The following is a 22,102-nucleotide window of genomic DNA, read 5'->3' on the forward strand; positions in this document are numbered from 1 at the left end:
CGCCTCCAGTACAAAGTCCCAGCTCCTTAGCACACCTGCTAAAGGCCTTCCTTCTCTGATTCTCCAATGATTCAACATACTCCTCAGCTTCCTCAGGAAGCCCATTATATTGGCCAATGCTTTGGGAGTTAGGTTTTGGGGGAGGGCAGATATGAGCTGTACCAAAGGAGTCCAGGTTTAATTACAGAAAGATAAAAAAAAAAGTAAGGTTTACTGAGCACTTGTGAACTAGGCATTATAATAATGTGCTTTGGAGTTATTATCTTAATTTGCACATGAAGTTTTCTCTAAATACTGATAGGGACAGAGTAAATGGCCAAAGTAGGTGATTAAATAGTTAATTCCTCTAGGGGATTGTAAGGAAAAAGTATGGGACACCCCTGTAAGTTAATGATCACTCAAGAAAGCAGGCTTGCTTAGCAACAAAACCATGCAACAGAAGCATAACTTGCCCCAAAACAAAACAGTGGTGGCATGAGACACACATCCTGCCCAGTGAGGTCAGTAAATTAATGATTCCTAGGACATGCTTCTCTGTGCACACTAAAAACAAAAATATAAGGAAAAGGTGACATTATACTGAAACCCGAGATGATTTATCATATTTTAGTATATGTTACTGCCTTTTTGCTCATTTCCATTGCACCATGACAGTCCCAGTTCGACCATGTGGGGACAAGAAAACTCCTCCACCTGATGTGGAGGTGGAACTGATGATGGAAGCTTGATATCTACTCAAGAATGAGGAAGAAGGTGGTCTTCTTTTTCTTTGATTATAAAACTGTAGCCCACTAACTTCTCGGAGCGGCATTCCCTTGCCCACCAGCTTGTAAGCCTCACAAGCGTCCTACTCTAATAAAACACTTCTGATCTATCACTTTGCCTCTCAATGAATTCTTTCTGTGCTAAGACATAAAGAACAGCAGGTTCTTGAACCCCCTCTCCCTCCACGCATTTCTGCCTTTCCTATCTGTATTGCTGGGGAACTCTTCACCATTCAGAATCATTCTTCTTATGCATCTCTCTAGGTTTGTAGTTCTCTACCTTGGCTGCACATTGGAATCACCTGGGGAGCTTTACAAACTACCAATGCCTGGGTCCTACCCAGCAGATTCTGATATACTTAACTTGGGGTCTGAACATTGTTGCCAAAGCTCCCCAGGTGATTCTAATGTGCAGCCAGGGTTGAGACGCACTGGTCGAGGAAGACTTCAGGGACCTAGGTAAATCCTCCTTTTCTTTCCCTTCTGTGCCCTAGACACCTTTCTCTGATCATGCCTATCACACTGCACCTTAATTTCAGGGTGTATACCTATCTCCCTAACTAGATTTTGAACATCTCCAGCCAGACACTTTTGCATTTTTGGAGCTCGATGTATGGCCTGACACTTCGTGGAGATTTGGAAAATGTTTAATGGGAGGGTAAAACGTCATCAACAAACACTTATTTGCGTCCTCCAAATGCCAGGCGCTGCACCGCTCAGCCAGGTCTGGAACATAGAGAACACGCTGACGTGATCCGCAGGAGCTAGCAGACACGACGTGTGTATGTGTGTGTGTGCGTGTGCGTGTGTGATCCAGGTAAGTGAGAGAGACAACTTGAGCCAGAGCCTATTTTCAGCTGCAATGGAAGTGCGCAGGCGCAGACGACAAAACCAGCCCTGCACGCACAGGTCTAAGTCAAAGTTAGGCCCCACCCCCAGAAGCGGAGCCAACCAGAGGGCGCGGGGCAGGCCCAGCCTTCACGGGCGGTCTGAGAAAATCGCTCCGGCGTTTAAGCCAGAGCAGAGGCAGGCTCCTCGACGCGCTCGGGCTCGATTGGCCGGCCTCCCACGGCGTGGTAACGGTCGCAGAGGCGGGGCCGGGCCGCTGAGCCGGCGGGGTTGGGCGCGCTGCTGGAGGACGGTAGCGGCTGAGTAAGGTGAGCGGCTCTCGGGGTTCACAGAAGCGGCGGCTGGAGCCCCTGCCTGAGGAGCCCCGGGAACTGACCACACCTGCGCCCTGCGAGTGGTCAGACTGACCCTTGCTGGGGTTCCCAGAGAGGAGCAATGAAAATCCCAGTGTAAAGGCCGGGGGGAGCGGGGTGACCTGAGAAACCTGGTTCAAGTCTGGCTTCCCGCCCTTTGTGATCTTTGGCTTCCCATTTAACGTCTCAGCGCCTCAGTTTCTTCATTTGTAGGACACAGCTGGTAATTCTTGCCTTATATGGTGGTTGAGAAGGTTAAATGAGGCAGTGAGTGTGAAGCGTGGAATGATTGCCGGCGCAGCCTGGATTCTGGATAGGTTGTAGTTACTCCGTTCCCAAGCGTCCACTAGGGCCGACCCGCTCCACTTTGCAGTTGTCAAGGTGTTTGAGAAGGTCTCTTGGCTAGTGAAGGCCCGTAGCAAAAGGTGGGGGCTCCGCGGACGGGTAGAGTAGGTATCTCCTTCTCCGGTTTATTAGGCCCATTTCAGAATCGGAGGGGCCTCTTTATGCGGAGCCTAATTTGATTTTATTAAGAAAATCAGTGAGGTGAAAATATTGCAAGGCTAAGAGACCCGTGACACGCAGACCAAACAGGTTTTTGTACCACTTTATTTTCTAACCGTAATAATGTTAAACACTGGGCACGCATTACCTTTGTTGGTTTCAGTCCTCTGTATGAGGTTTTGTTTTGTTGTGTTGTTTTACTTTTGGTATTGCCAAGTAGACCCGGGCCTTCCCCGCCCCACTTTGGGGAAGAGGTGGCTGACTAGGGTTTTGCCCGCAGCTTCTGCTTGGAGGCGTGTTCTGACCCTTTATGTAACCTCTCGCGGGGGCAGAATGATTTGGTTGAGATGAAATCCCGTGCTAATTCCGTTTCCTTATTTGCGGTAGATTCAGTTCTTTTTAGGAAGTTAAACAGCATGTTGGCATACTTTTGGAATAGAGCTTTTGCATTTAATAGACAATAGAGACTTTGAAAGCATTGGATGTTCCATTTATTGCAGTAAAGTGAAATACGTACTTTTGAGAAAGCTAATTCCACATTTTGATGTGACTCACTTGAGAAAGAACAGCTACTGGTCATGCTTTATTTCCAGTTCCCCCCCGCAAAGTAGTGAAAAATGATTACATTTTAATTTATGGTGCATGTTACAGGGGCTTCAGACCTATAAAGGGCAAGTTACCAAAGGACTCTTGGGAGATCTCAGTGCAAGGAGATAGAAATGTGTTTTGCTTCTATGCACTTGGCTTTCTATGCTGTGTACAAATGAACTCCAACCCTGCAACTCCTATTCTCACAGTCTTACTTTAGGTGTGTTATGACACTGATTAAAGCAAGCTGCACCTTCTGCTTTGGCTTTGGGAAGCATTGGGTCTCTTCTGACTCAGAGTTCCAGACCTATGTCCTGTTACAGCTTGTAGTGGGGTAAAGGCAGCTGCAAACTATTGGCACATTAATTTCACAGTATGGACTTCTGAAAAGGAGGGCTTGGTCACAGGTGAAATTGTGAAAGTTGTTCTCCCTGCCTTTGCTTTTTGTGTTCAGTGGTATTGTCTGAGAGTACGCCTGCCTATGAGAATTATTCTACTGCCGCAGACCAGCCAGAGAAAGAGGATTTCGCCGCCCAGGGTCAGAAGGGAAGGGGTAAGGAACTGAAGTAGCACCGACGAATGGGGTCAGAAGGACCAAGACAACTGATGGTTGCAAGGCAAATTTTATTATGCTACAGTTGCAGATTATATAGACTAGAAAAAGGAAGGTTGCCAGATGGTGGTTTACATTATCTACAGACTGTCTCGGCTCAAGGTTAACTTCCCTGGGAGAAAACCCATAAACCCAGAATCATCAAAAATAACCTGCACGTGCAGGGGGGAGACAGCTTTGCTTGTCTCATTTTACATTCTTTCTGATCTCTGGGCCCTGGTGATTTATCTCCCATGGAATGGAACAAGGAGAGGAACAAGTAGGCACAGTCCCTTCGAGCAGCAGCGGCATGCCTGGCATGTCTGCAGCTTGCTCTCAAGGCTGACTGCTTCCCACATTCTACCTTTGAAGCCAGAATCAGAATTGATGCTAGATGATGATACAATTGGACTCCCAGGTAAATGTTTCAACAGAGCGGGGACAGGAAAGATAAGGGGAAAGAAGACAATGGTGAAGGCATGTGGTGGGGAGCATCGGAGTCCATTAGCTAATTCAGTTGTTCCAGCTTCTGTTTAGTGGTTACCACCAGTAAGACAGATGCCTGTTCTGGGAATAACACGTGACCATTCTTACTAGGAGATGAACTTTTTAAGATTTGGGTCTCTTTATCTTTTTGAAACTTAGATGAAGATCCAGTTTCAGATATGAGAGTCACTGAGTGATCATTTCATTGAGATCAACTTGAATGACCAGGTGAAAAGTGCAAGAGGACTGTGCTATGACTGAGGTATGTCTGATGTGACAGATAACTCTCTCTGGATGTTGAGAGACTGGAAAGGATCTGCTAATTATGGAATACTATATGTATATTTTGACCTCCTCATAATCCTGTCAGATACTGTATTTTTTTTTTTTGGCCACACCCCACCACAGCATGTGGGAGTCTTAGTTCCCCCAACCAGGGATCGAACCCATGCCCCTGCATTGGAAGTTCAGAGTCTTAACCACTGGACTGTCAGGGAAGTCCCTCCTATCAGATTTTTTAAACTCAATTAAGGAAACTGAAGCCCAGAATGGTTAAATAACTTTTTAAGATAACACAGATAGCTGGTCACCAACTCTGATCACCACTTCTGTGTGCCAGGCACTGTTCTATTTGTCCTTTCTATATTAACTTTCCTAATCTTCACAAGAACCTATGAGCTAAGTACTTTTATTATCTTCATTTTATGATAAGGAAATTGAGGCACAGAGATTAGTACTTTCTTGGTTGTGTGGCAGAATCCATGATTCGAACCTAGGCATTCTGGCTCTACCAGCCTTCTTTTAGTTAGTATTTCCTTTCCTTTCGCTTTTATTGTTATTTAACAAAATCTTTTTATTAAAAAATGAATTTTTATTATGAAGTCAAACAAAAGAACATACATAAAAATGTGTAACTTAATGAATTACTGAAAGACGATACCACCTAGGTCAGGGTGAAGAACCATGCTAGCTGTGTTAAAACTTCGCTCCATCCCAATTACAACTACTTGTGTACTCCCATTAGTAGCCACTCTTCTGACTTTTATAGTAATTGCTTCCTTGTGTTAAAAAAAGTTTTTTCATAAATCTGTATTCTTCAGCACTATAATGTAGTCTTGTCATTACATTTTAAAAAAAACCTCTTTTAATCTGTAGGTTTTCTCCCTATTCCTTTCTTTTCTTACAATTTATCTGATGAAGAACTTGGGTCATTTGACGTGTATACCCTACAGTCTGGATTTTGCAGATTGCACACTCATGTACAGTTAATTATGTTTCTCTGCCCTGGGTAATTCCTGTATATTAGTAGCTGGATCCAAGACTGGATCAGACTCAGATTCAATCCCTTTGGTAATTCTCTAGGTGGTGTTTGCCAAGACCATAGGAGGTGTGGAATGTCGCATTGTTTCTCTTTGTGTTTTCAGCACCTGTTTGTACTTGATGCCTATATCTGTTCATTGAAGGTTGCAAAATAGTGGTATTCTATCGTGGCTTTTTTACTTATTAGTTGGAATATTAGTCCTTTATCTATCATTTGAATATGCAGCAGTACAATTCCTTTAGGAAAGGCAGCATAAGTGTTTGATTCTTTCCATTTATTTACCAGTTTTTGAGAAAGTGAATCGATTTTTTATCTTCTGAAGACAATTCTTTTTTGTATTGTTTTTGAGACAATTCTTTTTAAAAATCTAATATCAGTATGAGGTCATGAATTTAAACATTTTACGTGTTTCAGTTCATTGCAATTATTATTATCAAAGCTCATGTGGTCTCATCTTTGGCTGGGGGGAGCCTATTCAAGCCTATCCTTTTGATATGACCCTACTAGTCTTTAATAGCTTCCTTGTTGTCTGATATCTTAAATCAATTCTGTCCCAAATCTGAAATCATCATTTCTTCAAGAAACTCTGTTTTTTTAAAGAAGGAAATAGCATTTCAAGATCATAATCTGTATTCTAGGGATACTGAGTCAGTCACCGTTTGAGGGCTTTCAGTAGACAGGCAGATATAAGTATCCTAGCTCTATCTATAGACGCACACAGAACTCTTTTCATCTTGTAAAGCTGAAACGTTATACCCGTTAAACAATAACTCACCATCCCCCCAAGACCCTGGCAACCACCATTCTACTTTCTGTATAAGTGGAATCATACAGCATTTGTTTTTTTGAGATTAGCTAATGTCCTTAAAGTTCATCCATGTTGTAGCATATGTAAACATTTCCTTCCTGTTTAAGGCTGAATAATATTCCATTGTATGGATATACCATATATTGCTTATCCATTCATCTCTTGATGGAACTTGGGTTGCTTCCACATTTTAGCTATTGTGAATAGTGCTGCTGTGAACATGGATGTACAAATATCTCTTCAAGACCCTGCTTTCAATTCTTTTGAATATACCCAGAAGTAGAATTGCTGAATCATAAGGGCAGTTCTACATTTAGATTTTTGAAGAACCACCATGCTATTTTTCACAGCAGGTGTACCATTTGACATTCCTACCAACAGTGCACAAGGGTTTCAATTTTTCCACATGCTCACCAACATCCTCACTATCTGTTTTTTTGATAGTAGCCATCCTAATGGGTATGAGGTGGTATCTCATTGTAGTTTTGATTTGCATTTACCTAATGGGTAGTGATATTGAAATCTTTTCATGTGTTTATGGGCATTTTTATATATTCTTTAGATAAGTGCAAGTTCCTTGCCCATTTTTTAATCAGAATTTTTGTTGTTGAGTTTCAGGAATTCTCTATATATTCTGGATATTAATCCCTTATCACAAATGATTTGCAAATATTTTCTCCCATTCCATGGATTGCCTGTTTACTCTGTTGACAATATGTTTTGATGCACAAAAGTTTTAAATTTTTGTGAAGTCCAATTTGTCTGTTTTTACATTTGTTGCCTGCGCCTTTCCTGTCATATCCATGAAAGCATTGCCAAATCCAGGATTGTGAAGCTTTTACCCTATGTTTTCTTCTAAGAGTTTTATAGTTTTGGCTTTTACATTTAGATCTTTGATCCATTTTGAGTTAATTTTTTTTTTTTTTTTTTTTTTGTGGTGCGCGGGCCTCTCACTGTTGTGGCCTCTCCCCCTGTGGAGCACAGGCTCCAGACGCGCAGGCTCAGTGGCCATGGCTCACGGGCCCAGCTGCTCCGCAGCATGTGGGATCTTCCCGGACCGGGGCACGAACCTGTGTCCCCCGCATCGGCAGGCGGACTCTCAACCACTGCGCCACCAGGGAAGCCCCATTTTGAGTTAATTTTTGTGTATGGTCTTAAGTAAGGATCCAACTTCATTCTTTTTACAGTTTTCCCAGAAGAGGAAGAGACTGACCATTCCCCTTTGGATTTTTGGCACTGTTGTTGAAAATCATTTGACAATAAATGTGGGGAATTATATCTGGGCTTTTTATTCTCCTCCATTTGTCTATATGCCAATACCACTATGTTTTGATTTTTATAGCTTTGCAGTGAGTTTTAAAATCAGGAAGTGTGACCTCTCCAGCTTCTTTCTTCTTTTTCAAGATTGTATTGGCTATTCAGGGTCCCTTGAGATTCCCTATGTATTTTAGGATGGGTTCTCTATTTCTGCAAAAAATGTCATTGGGATTTTGATGGGGATTACACTGAATCTGTAAATTGCTTTAGTTAGTATTGATGTCTTAATATTAAGTCTTATGATCCATGAACATAGGATATATTCCCATTTATTTATGTCTGTTTAATTTCTTTGAGCAATGTTTTGTAGTTTTCATCGTACAAGGCTTTCACTTCCTTGGTTAAGTTTACTGCCATTTTTATTCATTTTTATGCTGTTGTAAATGGAGTTGTTAATTTCCTTTTTGGGTTATTCACTGTTAGTGTGTAGAAATGTACTGATTTTTATATGTTGATTTTTGTATCCTGCTACTTTGCTGAATTCATTTATTCTAACAGTTTTCTGTGTGTGTGTGTATTCTTTAGGGTTTTCTGCATATAAAATCATATCATCTGCACATAGAGGTAATTTTATTTCTTCCTTTCCAATTTGGATGCCTTTTATTTCTATTTCTTGCTTAATTGCTTGGTGAGAACTTCCAATTCTACATGGAATAAAAAGGCCTTTACACAGAAAACTATAAAACACTGATGAAAGAAATGAAAGATGACACAGACAGATGGAGAAATATACTATGTTCTTGGATTGGAATAATCAATATTGTGAAAATGACTGTACTACCCAAAGCAATCTACAGATTCAGTGCAATCCCTATCACATTACCAATGACCTTCTTCACAGAATTAGATCAAAAAATTTTACAATTTGTATGGAAACACGAAAGACCCTGAATAGCCAAAGCAATCTTGAGAAAGAAAAACAGAGCTGGAGGAATCAGGCTTTCCAACTTCAGACTATACTACAAAGCTACAGTAATCAAGACAGTATGGTAGTGGCACAAAAACAGAACTATAGATCAATGGTACAGGATAGAAAGCCCAGAGATAAACCCATGCACCTATGGTCACCTAATCTATGACAGAGGAGGCAAGAATATACAATGGAGAAAAGACAGCCTCTTCAATAATTGGTGCTGGGAAAACTGGACAGCTACATGTAAAAGAATGAAATTAGAACACCATACCTAATGTCATACACAAAAGTTTTCAAAATGGATTAAAGACCTAAATAGACCAGACACTATAAAACTCTTAGAGGAAAACATAGGAAAAACACTGTGACATAAACCACGGCAAGATCTTTTTTGACCCACGTCCTAGAGTAATGAATATAAAAACAAAAATAAACAAATGTGACCTAATTAAACTTAAAAAGCTTTTACACAGCAAAGGAAACCATAAACAAGATGAAAAGACAACCCTCAGAATGGGAAAAAATATTTGCAAACGAAGCAACGGACAAAGGATTAATCTCCGAAATATACAAACAGCTCATGGAGTTCAATATCAAAAAACCAAACAACCCAATCAAAAATTGGGCAGAAGACCTAAATAGACATTTCTCCAAAGGAGACATACAGATGGCCAAGAGGCACATGAAAAGATGGTCAGCGTCACTAAATTATTAGAGAAATGCAAATCAAAACTATAATGAGGTATCACCTCACGCCGGTCAGAATGGCCATCATCAAAAAATCTAAAAACAATAAATGCTGGAGAGGGTGTGGAGAAAAGGGAACCCTCTTGCACTGTTGGTGGGAATGTAAATTGATACAGCCACTATGGAGAACAGTATGGAGGTGGCTTAAAAAACTAAATATAGGACTACCATATGATCTAGCAATCTCACTACTGGGCATATAGCCTGAGAAAACCATAATTCAAAATGACACACGTACCCCAATGTTCATTGTAGCACTACTTACAATAGCCAGGACATGGAAACAACCTAAGTGTCCAATGACAGATGAATGGATATAGAAGATGTAGTACTTATGTACAATGGAATATTACTCAGCCATAAAAAGGAACAAAATTGGGTCATTTTTGGAGATGTGGGTGGACCTAGAGTGTGTCATACAGAGTGAAGTAAGTCAGAAAGAGAAAAACAAATATTGTATATTAACTCATATATGTGGAATCCAGAAAAATGGTACAAATGAACCTATTTCCAGGGCAGAAATAGAGATGTAGTTGTAGAGAATGGACATGTGGACATGGTGGGGGGAAGGGCAGGGTGGGACGAATTGGGAGATTAGGATTGACATAAATACACTACCATGTGTAAAATAGCTAGTGGGAACCTGCTGTATAGCCCAGGGAGCTCAGCTCCATGCTCTGTGATGACCTGGATGGGTGAGAATGGGGTGGAGTGGGAGGGAGGTCCAAGAGGGAGGGGATATATGTATACATATAGCTGATTCACTATGTTGCACACCAGAAACTAACACAACATTGTAAAGCAATTATACTCCAAAAAAAAAAAAAAAGTGGTGAATGTGGACATCCTTGCCTTGTTCCTCATCTTGGAAAGCTTTCAGTCTTTCACCATTGAGTATGATGTTTACTGTAGCTTTTTAATATATGGCTTTTGTTGAATTAGTTTCCTTCTATTCCCAGTTTGTTGAGTGTTTTTATCATGAAAGGGTGTTGGGTTTTGTCAAATGCTTTTTCTGCATCAGTTCAGATGATATTTTTTTTCCTTCATTCCATTAATGTAGTGTAATACGTTGATTTCTTTTCATATGTTGAACTATTCCTACATTCCAACTATAACTCCCACTTGGAAATGGTGTGTAATCCTTTTAATACGCTGCTGAATTTGGTTTACTTGTTATTTTGTTGAGGATTCTTGCATTGATGCTTATAAGGAATATTAGTCTTTAGTTTTCTTTTCTTGTATTGTCTTTGTCTGGTTTTGATATTAGGGTAATGCTAACCTCCAGGAATGAGTTAGGAAGTGTTCCCTCCTCTTTAATGTTTTGGAAAAGTTTGAGATGTTTTGGTAGAATTCCTCAGTGAAGCCACCATGTCCAAGGCTTTTCTTTGTTTGGAGTTTTTTGGTTACTGATTCAATCTCCTTACTAGTTATAGGTGTACTGAGATTTTCTATTTCTTTGTGATTCAGTCTTGGTAAGTTTTGTATTTCTAGGAATTTATCCATTTCATTTTGGTTATCTAATTTGTTGGCATACCATTGTTCATAGTATTGTTTTATAGTTTAAATTTCTGTATAATTGATAGTAATGTCCCCACTTTCATTTCTGATTTTAATAATTTGAATCTTCTCTTTTTTTCTGTTCATCTAGCTAAACATTTGTCATTTTTGTTGATCTTTTCAGCTGTCTTTCATTGACTTCCTCTATTGCTTTCCTATTCTCTATTTCCTTTGTTTCTGCTCTAATTAATCTTTATTATTTTCTTTCCTTTGCTAGCTTTAGGTTTAGTTTGTTATTCTTTTTCTAGTTTCTTAAGTTGTAAAGTTAGGTTGTTAATTTGAGACCTCTCACATTTTTTAATGTAAACTTTTATAGCTATAAATTTCCCCCTTAGCACTGCTTTCACTGTGTCCCGTAAGTTTTGTGTTTTCATTTTCATTAATATCATAAGTATTTTCTAATTTCTCTTGTGATTTCTTCTTTCATCCATTGGTTATTTACAAGTGTGTTGTATTTAATTTCCATAAATTTATGAATTTTTTATTTATGTTATTGATTTCTAACTTCATCCATTTGTGGTGACTTAATTTGTGGCCTAACATATAGTCTATCCTGGAAAATGTTCCATGTGCACTTGGAAGACTGTGTATTCTGTAGTTGTTCGGTAGAGTGTTTTTGTTGTTGTTTTTTTTTTTTGGCCACACCACACAGCTTGTGGGATCTTAGTTCCCTGACCAGGGATCAAACCCGTGCTCACTGCAGTGGAAGCTCAGAGTCCTAACCACTGGACCACCAGGGAATTCCCCAGAGTGTTCTTTATAAATCTGTTAGATCTGGTTGGTTTACTGTGTCACATCCTGTTTCATTACTTTTCTTCCTGTTTCATTACTTTTCTTCTATCTGGTTGTTATATCTATTATTGAGAATGGGGTGTTAAAGTCTCCAACTACTATTGTAGAACTATTTCTTCCTTCAATTCTGTCAATTTTTACTTCATATGTTTTGGTGATCTGTTATTAAGTGCATAAGTGTTTGTAACTGTTATATATTCTTGCTGTATTGAATCTTTTATTAATATGTAATGTCCTTCTTTGTCTCTAGTAACCTTTTTTGATTTAAAGTCTATTTTGTCTGATACTAATATAGCTACCCTTGCTTTCTCTTGGTTATTATTTTCATGGAATATCTTTTACCATCCTTTCACTTTCAACGTCTTTGTGTTGCTGGATCTAAAGTGGGTCCTGTTTTAGATACATGTAGTTGGATTTCTTAAATTCATTCTGCCAATCTGTCAGGAGTTTAACCCATTTACATTTAAAGTGATTACTCATAGGTAGGGATTATTTCTCTCATTTTGCTATTGTTAGTAATATCTTATGGCCTTTTTATTTTCTCATTTCCTGTATTACTGTCTTTTGGTGTTTAGTTGATTTTTTTGTAGTGAAATGTTTTTCTCTTCACTTTTCTCATTTCCTTTTCTATATATTTTATCACTGTTTTCTTTGCAGTTACCATGGAGATTACATTTAACATTATAAATTATAACACTCCCCCACCTCTTTTAGTTGTCGATGTTGTACAATTACATCTTTATACATGTGTGCCCCAAAACATAAATTAATAATTATTTTAAATTAATTTAGTCTCTTATTTATTTTTAATTTATTTTTACTTTTGGCTGCATTGGATCTTCATTGCTGTGCGTGGACTTTCTCTAGTTGCGAAGAGCAGGGTCTACTCATCATTGCAGTGCGCTGGCTTCTCCTTGCGGTGGCTTCTCTTGTTGCAGAGCACAGGCTCTAGGTGTGCGGGCTTCAGTAGTTGTGGCTCACAGGCTCTAGAGCGCAGGTTCAGTATTTGTGGTGCACAAGCTTAGTTGCTCCGCGGCATGTGAAATCTTCCCAGACCAGGGCTTGAACCCATGTCTCCTGCATTGGCAGGCAGATTCTTAACCGCTGCACCACCAGGGAAGACCCTAGTCTCCTAAATTAGGTGGAAAATGAGATGTGACATTACATACCAAAGTTACAATAATATTAGCTTTTAGACTAGTGATTGTTTTTTTAAAAATTATCTGTTTCTTAACACATTATCCACTGGAGACTTATTAATGTGTCTTTTATTACCCAAATGTTATTGACTGGAGATGTATCAATATGATTTTAGAGAGTGATACAATTAACATCACTGTGCCAAGCTGTTAGAACTTAAAATTGATCAAAGGTTCTTTATACAACTTATGATTGTCATTATCATTCACATTTTGCTCCTTTAAGTTTTTGTTCCAATCTTGTGTATATTATAAATGCAATTTTATTATGGTAAAATTTTCAAAAATGACGCATTGTGAAATTTTGAGTGAAGAAGAATTTTTCAATGAATTTATGCAGGTACTTTCTCTGATTTTCCGAGTGACATATATACTAGTGTCTCAGAAGATGATAGTTCTTCAGAATATAGTTCTGATTTAGATGATGTGAATATTAGGCCAACAAAAAGACAAAAAACCTTAGTGATTGATTCTGATACAGAAAGTGAAAATGAAGCTCATGGTGCTGGAGAATGCTCCTTTGTTTCTACAGAAGAGTGGATTGAAGACAACATTTCACGAAAATTAGAAGACTTACAGATGTGTCAGGTGTAACTGTTGAGTGTAATAACCCACAAAGTGTTAGTGAAATAACAGAATTAATTTTTGGTAACTACTTTTTCGAGTTGGTCACTTCTCAGACAAACTTGTATCACCAACAGAATGAAAAATCATATAAAAAGTGTGATAAGGCTTCAAAATGGACTGATGTAACTGATAGTGACATGAAGAAGTTTCTTGGATTAATAATTTTGGTGGGACAAATAAGAAAGTCACACTGGAAAGAATATTGGTGGGTTGATCCCTTACTTGAAACACCTATCTTTCCAAAGATTATGATGAGAAGAAGGTTTGAACAAATAATGACATTTCTTCACTTTAATGATAACTCAGAAACTCCACTTCCTGCAGACAGAATTTAAAAAGTTAAACCTCTTTTGGATTATTTTCTACCAAAATTTCAATCGGTCTATAATACCCAAACAAGAACTATCACTTGATGAGGCAATCATAAAGTGGAGAGGACGGCTCAGATTCAAAACCTGTAATCCCAGAAAACTTACAAAACATGAAATTTTGGTCAGGATGGTTAGTGAAAGTGAGATTGGATATCTATGCAACCTTAAGATTTACACAGGTGAAGGAAAGAAACTGCAAGAAACAATATTATGGGTCCTACAACCTTATCTTGATTTATGGCACCATATTTACTAAGACAATTATTACAACAGTGTGTCCACATCTGAAATATTGTTGAAAAATAAAACCAGAGTTTGTGGGACCATAGGAGAGAATCGTGTCTACCAAATGAATTAAAGGAGAAATCTAAAAATCTACAGTGGGGAGAAATGACATTCTTACAGAAGGGAGAAGTGATTCTTATATGGAAAGATAAGAAGCTAGTCCGCATGGTGACAAGTATTCATGATGCCTCCATAGCATCTACAGGAAAGGAAGACAGGAGGACTGGCCATCAGATAAGTAAGCCTACTTGTGTATTAGAGTATAATGTATGAAAGGAGTTGATTGATCCAATCAATATCTGGCAAACTTCAATATCCTCTGGAAAACTTGAAAATGGTATAAGAAAGTGGGTTTCTATTTGAGTAATTTCAGTTTATTCAATGCATTTAAAATTTATTGTAGCCTTAAGGCACAGAATAAAATTACTTACAAGCAGTTTTTGTTAGCAGTAACTAGAGAATGGGTAACTGGTGAATGTAGTTCATTCATTCACCATTCTGGTGAAGGTAGTGGTAGTCCTGCACCTGGTCCTTCTTGTGGCATTTCTAAAAGAGCCCCCGCACAAAGATCCACCATGTCAATTCTCAGGTAAAATAAAAGAACATATCCTAGAGGAAATAATCCCCACAGGACTAAAAAAAAAATGCTGCCAGATAGTGTAGAGTCTGCTCTTCCAGGGCAAAGTGCAGTGAAACATGGTGTATTTGTAATAGATGTTCTGTTCCCCTGCACAGAGGTGCCTGCTATACTCCCTGTCACACTCTAACGAAATAATAGGATGCTTTAGTTTCAAATGAATACATTAAGTGCAAAAAAAGTTGTTGATATTTACTCAAACACGGGTGTTTCAGTATTCACTTACATAACAAATTGATGGCCACAGACGTTAGCTTCTATAAAACTCCCCTGGTCAGTAATGTGTTAAGTCATATAGAAAACAAAAAGTGGAGTTACACATCTTTGTCATAATAATAGTAGCTTTTATAATTGCCCATGTATTTACCATATTTACCATGCCATTTACTTTTACTGAGAGCTTTAGTTTTTCATATGGCTTCAATTTACTGTCTAGTGTCCTTTCATTTCAACCTGCAGGACTCCCTTTACCATTTCTTGTAGGGCAGGTCTAATGGTAACGAACTCCTTCAGCTTTTGTTTATCTGAGAATGTCTTAATTTTGTTCTCTCTTTTGAAGGACAGTTTTGCCAGATATGGGATTTTTGATTGACAGTTTCTTTCTTTCAGCACTTTGAATGTATCATCTCACTACCTTCTGGACTCCAAAGTTTCTGTTGAGAAATATGCTGGTAATCTTATCGATGATTCCTTGTATGTGATATGTCACTTCTCCCTTGCTGCTTTCAAGATCCTCTCTTTGTGTCTTTCAAAAGTTTGATTATAGTACTTCCTGGTGTAGGTCTCTCTGAGTTTACATTTCTTGGAGTTTGTTGAGCTTCTTGAATATATATATTTGTATCTTTCAACAAATTTGGGAAGTTTTCAGCCATCATTTCTTTAAATATTCTCTCTGCCACTCTCTCTCCCTTTTCTCCTAGGACTCCCACAGTTTGTATGTTGCCCTGCTTGATGGTGTCTCACAGTCCTTTAGGCACTGTTCATTTTTTAAAAGAAATATTTATTTATTTGGCTGTGTTGGGTCTTAGTTGCGGCATGTGGGATCTTTTTTTTTTTAATTTTTATTTATTTTATTATCATTATTTTTTAATTTATTTTGGCTGTGCTGGGTCTTCGTTTCTGTGCGAGGGCTTTCTCTAGTTGTGGCAAGCGGGGGCCACTCTTCATCGTGGTGCGCGGGCCTCTCACTATCGCGGCCTCTCTTGTTGCGGAGCACAGGCTCCAGACATGCAGTCTCAGTAGTTGTGGCTCACGGGCTTAGTTGCTCCGCAGCATGTGGGATCCTCCCAGACCAGGGCTCGAACCCGTGTCCCCTGCATTAGCAGGCAGATTCTCTGCCACTGCGCCACCAGGGAAGCCCCGGCATGTGGGATCTTTTGTTGCAGTGTGCGGGCTCTTCTTTGCAGTATGCAGGCTTGCGACATTTGGGCTTCTCTCTAGTTGTGGTGCGCGGGCACCAAAGCCCGTGGGGCTCTGTAGTTGCAGCACTTTGGCTCTCTAGTTGCGGCACGCAGGCTTAGTTGCCCTGTGGCATGTGGGATCTTAGTTCCCTGACCAGTGATAGAACCAGCATCCCCTGCATTGCAAGATGGGTTCTTTTTTTTTTTTTTTAAATCAAAAAATTTATTTATATTTTGGCTGCATTGGGTCTTTGTTGCTGCACGCGGGCTTTCTCTAGTTCCGGCAAGTGCTGGCTACTCTTTGTTGTGGTGCACGGACTTCTCATTGTGGTGACTTCTCTTGTTGCAGAGCACAGGCTCTAGGCTTGCGGGCTGCAGTTGTTGCAGCACATGGGCTCAGTAGCTGTGGTGTACAGGCTTAGTTGCTCTGTAGTATGTGGGATATTCCCAGACCAGGGATTGAACCTGTGTCCCCTGCATTAGCAGGTGGATTCTTAGCCACTGGACCATCAGGGAGGTCCCACATTGTTGACTTTTATTCAGTCTTTTTTTTCTGTTCCTTAGAGTCGATATTTTATATTGTCTTACTGTCACTTTTACTCATTCTTTCTTTTGCCTGTTCAAATTGCCTTTGAATGCCTCTAGTGAATTTTTCATTTCAGTTATTGTACTTTTCAACTCCAGAATTTTTTTGATTTCTTTTCAGGTTTCCCATCTCTTTATTGATATTTCCATTTTGTTCATATATTTTCTCTTAATTTTTCTCCACATCCTCCTTTAGTCCTTTGAATTTTTTTTTTTTTTTTTTTTTTTTTTGCAGTACGCGGGCCTCTCACTGTTGTGGCCTCTCCTCTTGCGGAGCACAGGCTCTGGACACGCAGGCTCAGCGGCCATGGCTCACGGGCCTAGCTGCTCCGCGGCATGTGGGATCTTCCTGGACTGGGGCACGAACCCGTATCTCCTGAATCGGCAGGCGGACTCTCAACCACTGTGCCACCAGGGAAGCCCAGTTCTTTGAATATTTTTAAGATGGTTGTTTTAAAATCTTTGTCTAGTAGTTCTGCCATCAGGTCTTTTTTTCAGGGACAGTTTTTGTAGATTTGTTATTTTTCCTTTGAATGGGCCATACTTTCCTGATTCTTTGTATCCCTTATTTTTTGTTGAAAACTGAACATTTCAATCTAATAATTGGGTATGTCTGGAAGTAAGATTCTCTTCCTTCACCAAGGTTTTCTGGGTTTTGTTTTTGTTTGTTTTAAATTGTCATGGCTGTCTCAGGATCAGCCTGAGGTATAAACTTAAGGTCTTTTTTTAGCCTACACCTTTCTCGGTCATGTGCAGTGACTTTCTAATTTCCCATATGTGCATTTACTTTTATTTTTTTTAATTATTATTTTAAAAATTTTGTCTGCATTGGGTCTTTGTTGCTGCATGTGTGGTTTCTCTAGTTGCGGCAAGTGGGGCCTACTCTTCATTGTGGTGCGTGGGCTTCTCATTTGTGGTGGCTTCTGTTGTGGTGCATGGACTCAGTAGTTGTGGCTCGTGGGCTCTAGAGTGCAGGCTCAGTAGTTGTGGTGCATGGGCTTAGTTGCCCCACGGCACGTGGGATCTCCCCAGGCCAGGGATCAAACCCGTGTCCCCTGCATTGGCAGGCGGATTCTTAACCACTGCGCCACCAGGGAAGTCCCTGCATTTGTTTTTAAATGTCCTAGTTTTTAAATGTATGGTTTCCAAAAGGGGAAAAGAGAAGAATGAAGAGAAGAAAAGCACAATGGTCCTTTAAATCCCCTGTACATCACTTTAACCAGCGTGAGAGGAGCTTATAACAATGGGAGGAAGTACAATAAGACCCTTGCTTCTTTTTCTGCTCCTCTGAGATCAGAAGCAGCAATCAGTCAGATCACAGAACCCCAGAATTTGGAGGACAAGATCCTTTTTGCCCACCCTGACTCACGCAAACTGGGTATAACCTGCTCCTGGTACATTGTGCACAGCTGCCTGCCTTAAAGCTGAGGGTGGGGAATAGGTAACTTTTACCCTGCTGAGAGGTGAAATAGACTGAAATTAACCACAAATCATCATTTAATACTTCAGTGGAATTTGCAAGCCTCAATAGACTCAGAGTTCCAAAATAGTTAACATGAGACAGATTCTGCCAGTGAAGTTTTTTTCTAGTTGGGGAGACTCATTCCTTATGCTTCCTACGCTGCCATCTTCCCAGAATCATCTCTTCCTGATCTTGAAGAAATGGATGATTTCAGATTTGGAGCAGAACTGGTTCAAGATATCAGACAACAAGGAAGCTACTAGTGGAGTCATATCAAAAGGATAGGCTTGAATAGCCTTCCCCCAGCCAAAGATGAGACCACATAAGCTTCAATAATAATAATAATAATAATAGTGAACTGAAATCCATAAAATATGTTTAAATTAATGACCTCATACTGATATTAGATTAAAAATTTTTTTTTACAGTAGGTCCTTGTTGGTTATCTATTTTAAATATAGCAGTGTGGGGCTTCCCTGGTGGCACAGTGGTTGAGAGTCCGCCTGCCAATGCAGGGGACACGGGTTCGTGCCCCGGTCTTGGAAGATCCCGCATGCCGCAGAGTGGCTAGGCCCGTGAGCCATGGCCGCTGAGCCTGCGTGTCCGGAGCCTGTGCTCCGCAACGTGAGAGGCCACAACAGTGAGAGGCCCGCGTACTGCAAAAAAAAAAAAAAAAAAAAAGAAATATATATATATATATATATAGCAGTGTGTTTATGTCAGTCCCAAACTCTCAATCTATCCCTGCTCCCCCAACCATAAGTTCATTCTCTAAGTCCGTGAGTCTCTTTCTGTTTTACAAATAAGTTCATTTGTATCATTTTTTTTAGATTCCACATATAAGTGTTATCATATGATATTTGTCTTTCTCTGTTGGACTTAACTTCACTTAGTATGATAATCTCCAGGTCCATCCAGGTTGCTGCAAGTGGCATTATTTCATTCTTTTTAATGGCTGAGTAATATTCCATTTTATATATACCACATCTTCTTTATTGATGGACATTTAGATTTTCTTCCATGTCTTGGCCATTGTAAACAGTGCTGCAATGAACACTGGGGTGTATGTATCTTTTCGAACTGTGTTTTTCTGCAGATATATGCCCAGGAGTGGAAATGCTGGATCATATGATAGCTTTATATTTTAGTTTTTTAAGGAACCTCCATACTGTTCTCCACAGTGGCTGTATCAATTTACATTCCCAACAACAGTGTAGGAGGGTTCCCTTTTCTCCACACCCTCTCCAGCATTTATTGTTTGTAGATTTTTTGATGATGGCCATTCTGACTGGTGTGAGGCGATATCTCGTAGTTTTGATTTGCATTTCTCTAATAGTTAGCAATGGTGGACATCTTTTCAGGTACCTCTTGCCCATCTGTATGTCTTCTTTTTGTAAAAAAAAAATTATCTATCTTTGGCTTCGTTGGGTCTTCGTTGCTGCGTGTGGGCTTTCTCTAGTTGCAGCAAGCTGGGGCTAGTCTTTGTTGCTGTGTGCGGACTTCTCATTGCAGTGGCCTCTCTTGTTGCAGAAGCATGGGCTCCAGGTATGCAGACTTCAGTAGCTGTGGCATGTTGGCTCAGCATTTGTGACGCGCAGGCTCAGTAGTGGTGGCACACGGGCTTAGTTGCTCCATGGCATGTGGGATCTTCCCAGACCGGGCTTGAACCCGTGTCCCGTGCGTTGGCAGGCAGACTCTCAACCACTGCATCATCAGGGAAGTCCCTGTATGTCTTCTTTGGAGAAATGTCTGTTTAGGTCTTCTGCCTATTTTTTCACTGGGTTGTTTGTTTTTTGGATGTTGAGCCGCATGAGCTGTTTGTAAATTTTTGAGACTAATTCCTTGTCGGTCGCATTGTTTGTGAATATTTTCTCCCATTCTGTGGGTTGTCTTTTCATTTTGTCTGTGGCTTCCTTTGCTGTGCAAAAGGTTTTGAGTTTAATTAGGTCCCATTTGTTTATTTTTATTTCCATTACTCTAGGAGATGGATCGAAAAAGATATTGCTGTAATTTATGTCAGAGTGTTATGCCTATGTTTTCCTCTAAGAATTTTATGGTATCTGGTCTTACATTTAGGTCTATAATCCATTTTAATATTATTATTAATAATAATAATTGCAGTGAACTGAAATGTATAAAATATGTTTAAATTCACAACCTCATACTAATATTAGATTTTTAAAACAGGATTATCTTCAGAAGATAAGGAACCAATTCATTTTCTTGAAAATTGGTAAATCAATGGAAGCACCATTAATGTGGGACCTTCTTGACATATAAGAACGACCCAGAGGAGAGGAAGCTAGGTTTCAGAGGTGGTTTGCATCTGGTTCACCCTTATTCTGAGAGTTATAGCCCATCTAGGTAACAATTTTAAATGGGGGAGTGACTTTGATTTTAGCATTCATTTTCACAGATTTTTCTTTGGATTTGGCAAATGCCTTCAGGGAAAAAGTGAATTTTAATCTTCTTGATTTTTTTCCCTTGATAATTCGTCATTATCTTATTAGTTCTTTAATGCTTTTAAGAAGAAGACATTTCTTTAACATAGTTTATTCAGCTTTTTTCATTGTCTTTGGAGGCAGAGTTTTCTGCTGTACTATTACCAAAAAGTAGGCTACTCACCTCATGGAATTTAGTCTTATGTAGACGTGTTCATATAAAACAAATTACACAGATAACTAAGCTGTGTAATTTGTAGAAAAAGTCTAAGATAATATACAGTGGTATGATTAGGTAAGATCTGTTTCATTCAGCATACTAATATATGGCAATAACACCAATTATCTATAAGTTTCTATGTTTCAGGTTCTACGTGCTTTCTATATGTTGTCTGACTTAATTCAGCCTATGAGATATAGGTATTACTGTGTTTTCTTTTTTACAGATGAAGAAATCAGGGCTCAAAGATGTTGAGTTTGTCCATGTCACACAGTTTAATAAATGGTTAAGCTGCTAGTCACTCAGGCCACCTGACTCTGAACCTCTAAACCTTTATACTTTACTCTTTGTAGTGCTAGAAGAGCATATAAAAAGAGGACCTGATCTAGTCATGGGATCAGGGGAGATTTCCCTGAAGAAGGAAATATGAGTCGAGAGCTGGAGGTCAAGTATGAGTTAACTAAGTGAAGAGGATAAGAGTGCCTAGCCCTAGAACCTGGAGGGAGATGACACTTTGAAGATCTGAAAGAAGTCTGGTGTGGCTGTTAGGGAGATTGTTAGACTATGTGGCTCCACACCCTTGGGGGATTCTCTTACATTGATATTTACTCCCCTTATGTTTGCTACAGACGTATTCTTCCCACTTTAAAACTGGCTTACTCCTGATGGTGATGCAGTAGGAAGAACACAGCATCACCTCGGAAGTATTCTTGCCAAAAAATACTGAACCTGAATTTAGATGTAACTAGTTTACAAGAAATACAGGGGATGAAGAAATATGTTAAATGATAAGAATACAATAAGCCAAATCTGAAATGTGAGTAACTCTATAAGACAAATGGCCTATTTCTTCAACAAATAAATGTCAGGTTAAAAAAAAAGAGGGTGGGGGAGATGAGTGAGGTTGTTACAGATTAAAAGAAATTTAGGAATGCTATATGCATTCCTTGAATAAAAACCCCAAAAGACATTTTTAAGACATTTGGGGGAGAATTGAACATGGGCTAGATATTAAGTGATAGTAAGGAATTATTATTATAATTGGGTGTGACAGTGGTATTGAAGTTATGTTTAAAAAGGGTCTGTATTTATTAGAGATGAATACTGAAATATAAGTGGGTAAGGAAGAAATGAAACAAGTATGGAAGAATGTTGGTTATCATTGAACCTGAATTAATGGATACTTGGGTTCATTGTACTCTTTCTCTACTTTTATGTATTTTTGAAAATTTCTCTAATGAAAAGTTTAAAAACTAGCTGAAAGGTGATAGCCGTTGAAGTTGG

General features: G+C 39.3%; 1 protein-coding gene across 8 annotated transcripts in view; it reads left to right on the forward strand.

Moving 5' to 3' along the window:
* Positions 1-1,867: 1,867 nt before the first annotated feature.
* CEP70 (centrosomal protein 70) overlaps positions 1,868-22,102 on the forward strand; it is a 91,729-nt gene continuing 71,494 nt past the window's right edge. For 4 of the 8 annotated variants that reach the window (XM_089911100.1, XM_030761525.2, XM_089911101.1 and 1 more), the window contains exons 1-2: positions 1,929-3,611; positions 4,296-4,398. In XM_089911100.1, the coding sequence (XP_089767226.1) occupies positions 4,390-4,398 (9 nt within the window). In that variant the 5' untranslated portion in view covers positions 1,929-3,611; positions 4,296-4,389. The other 4 variants (XM_022582595.3, XM_022582596.3, XM_022582597.3 and 1 more) reach the window with 4 other exon arrangements.

Source organism: Delphinapterus leucas, chromosome 4, assembly GCF_059928025.1.
Source record: "Delphinapterus leucas isolate spDelLeu-1000000601 "Yukka" chromosome 4, BTC_Dleu_Yukka2, whole genome shotgun sequence".
Lineage (NCBI taxonomy): Eukaryota > Metazoa > Chordata > Mammalia > Artiodactyla > Monodontidae > Delphinapterus > Delphinapterus leucas.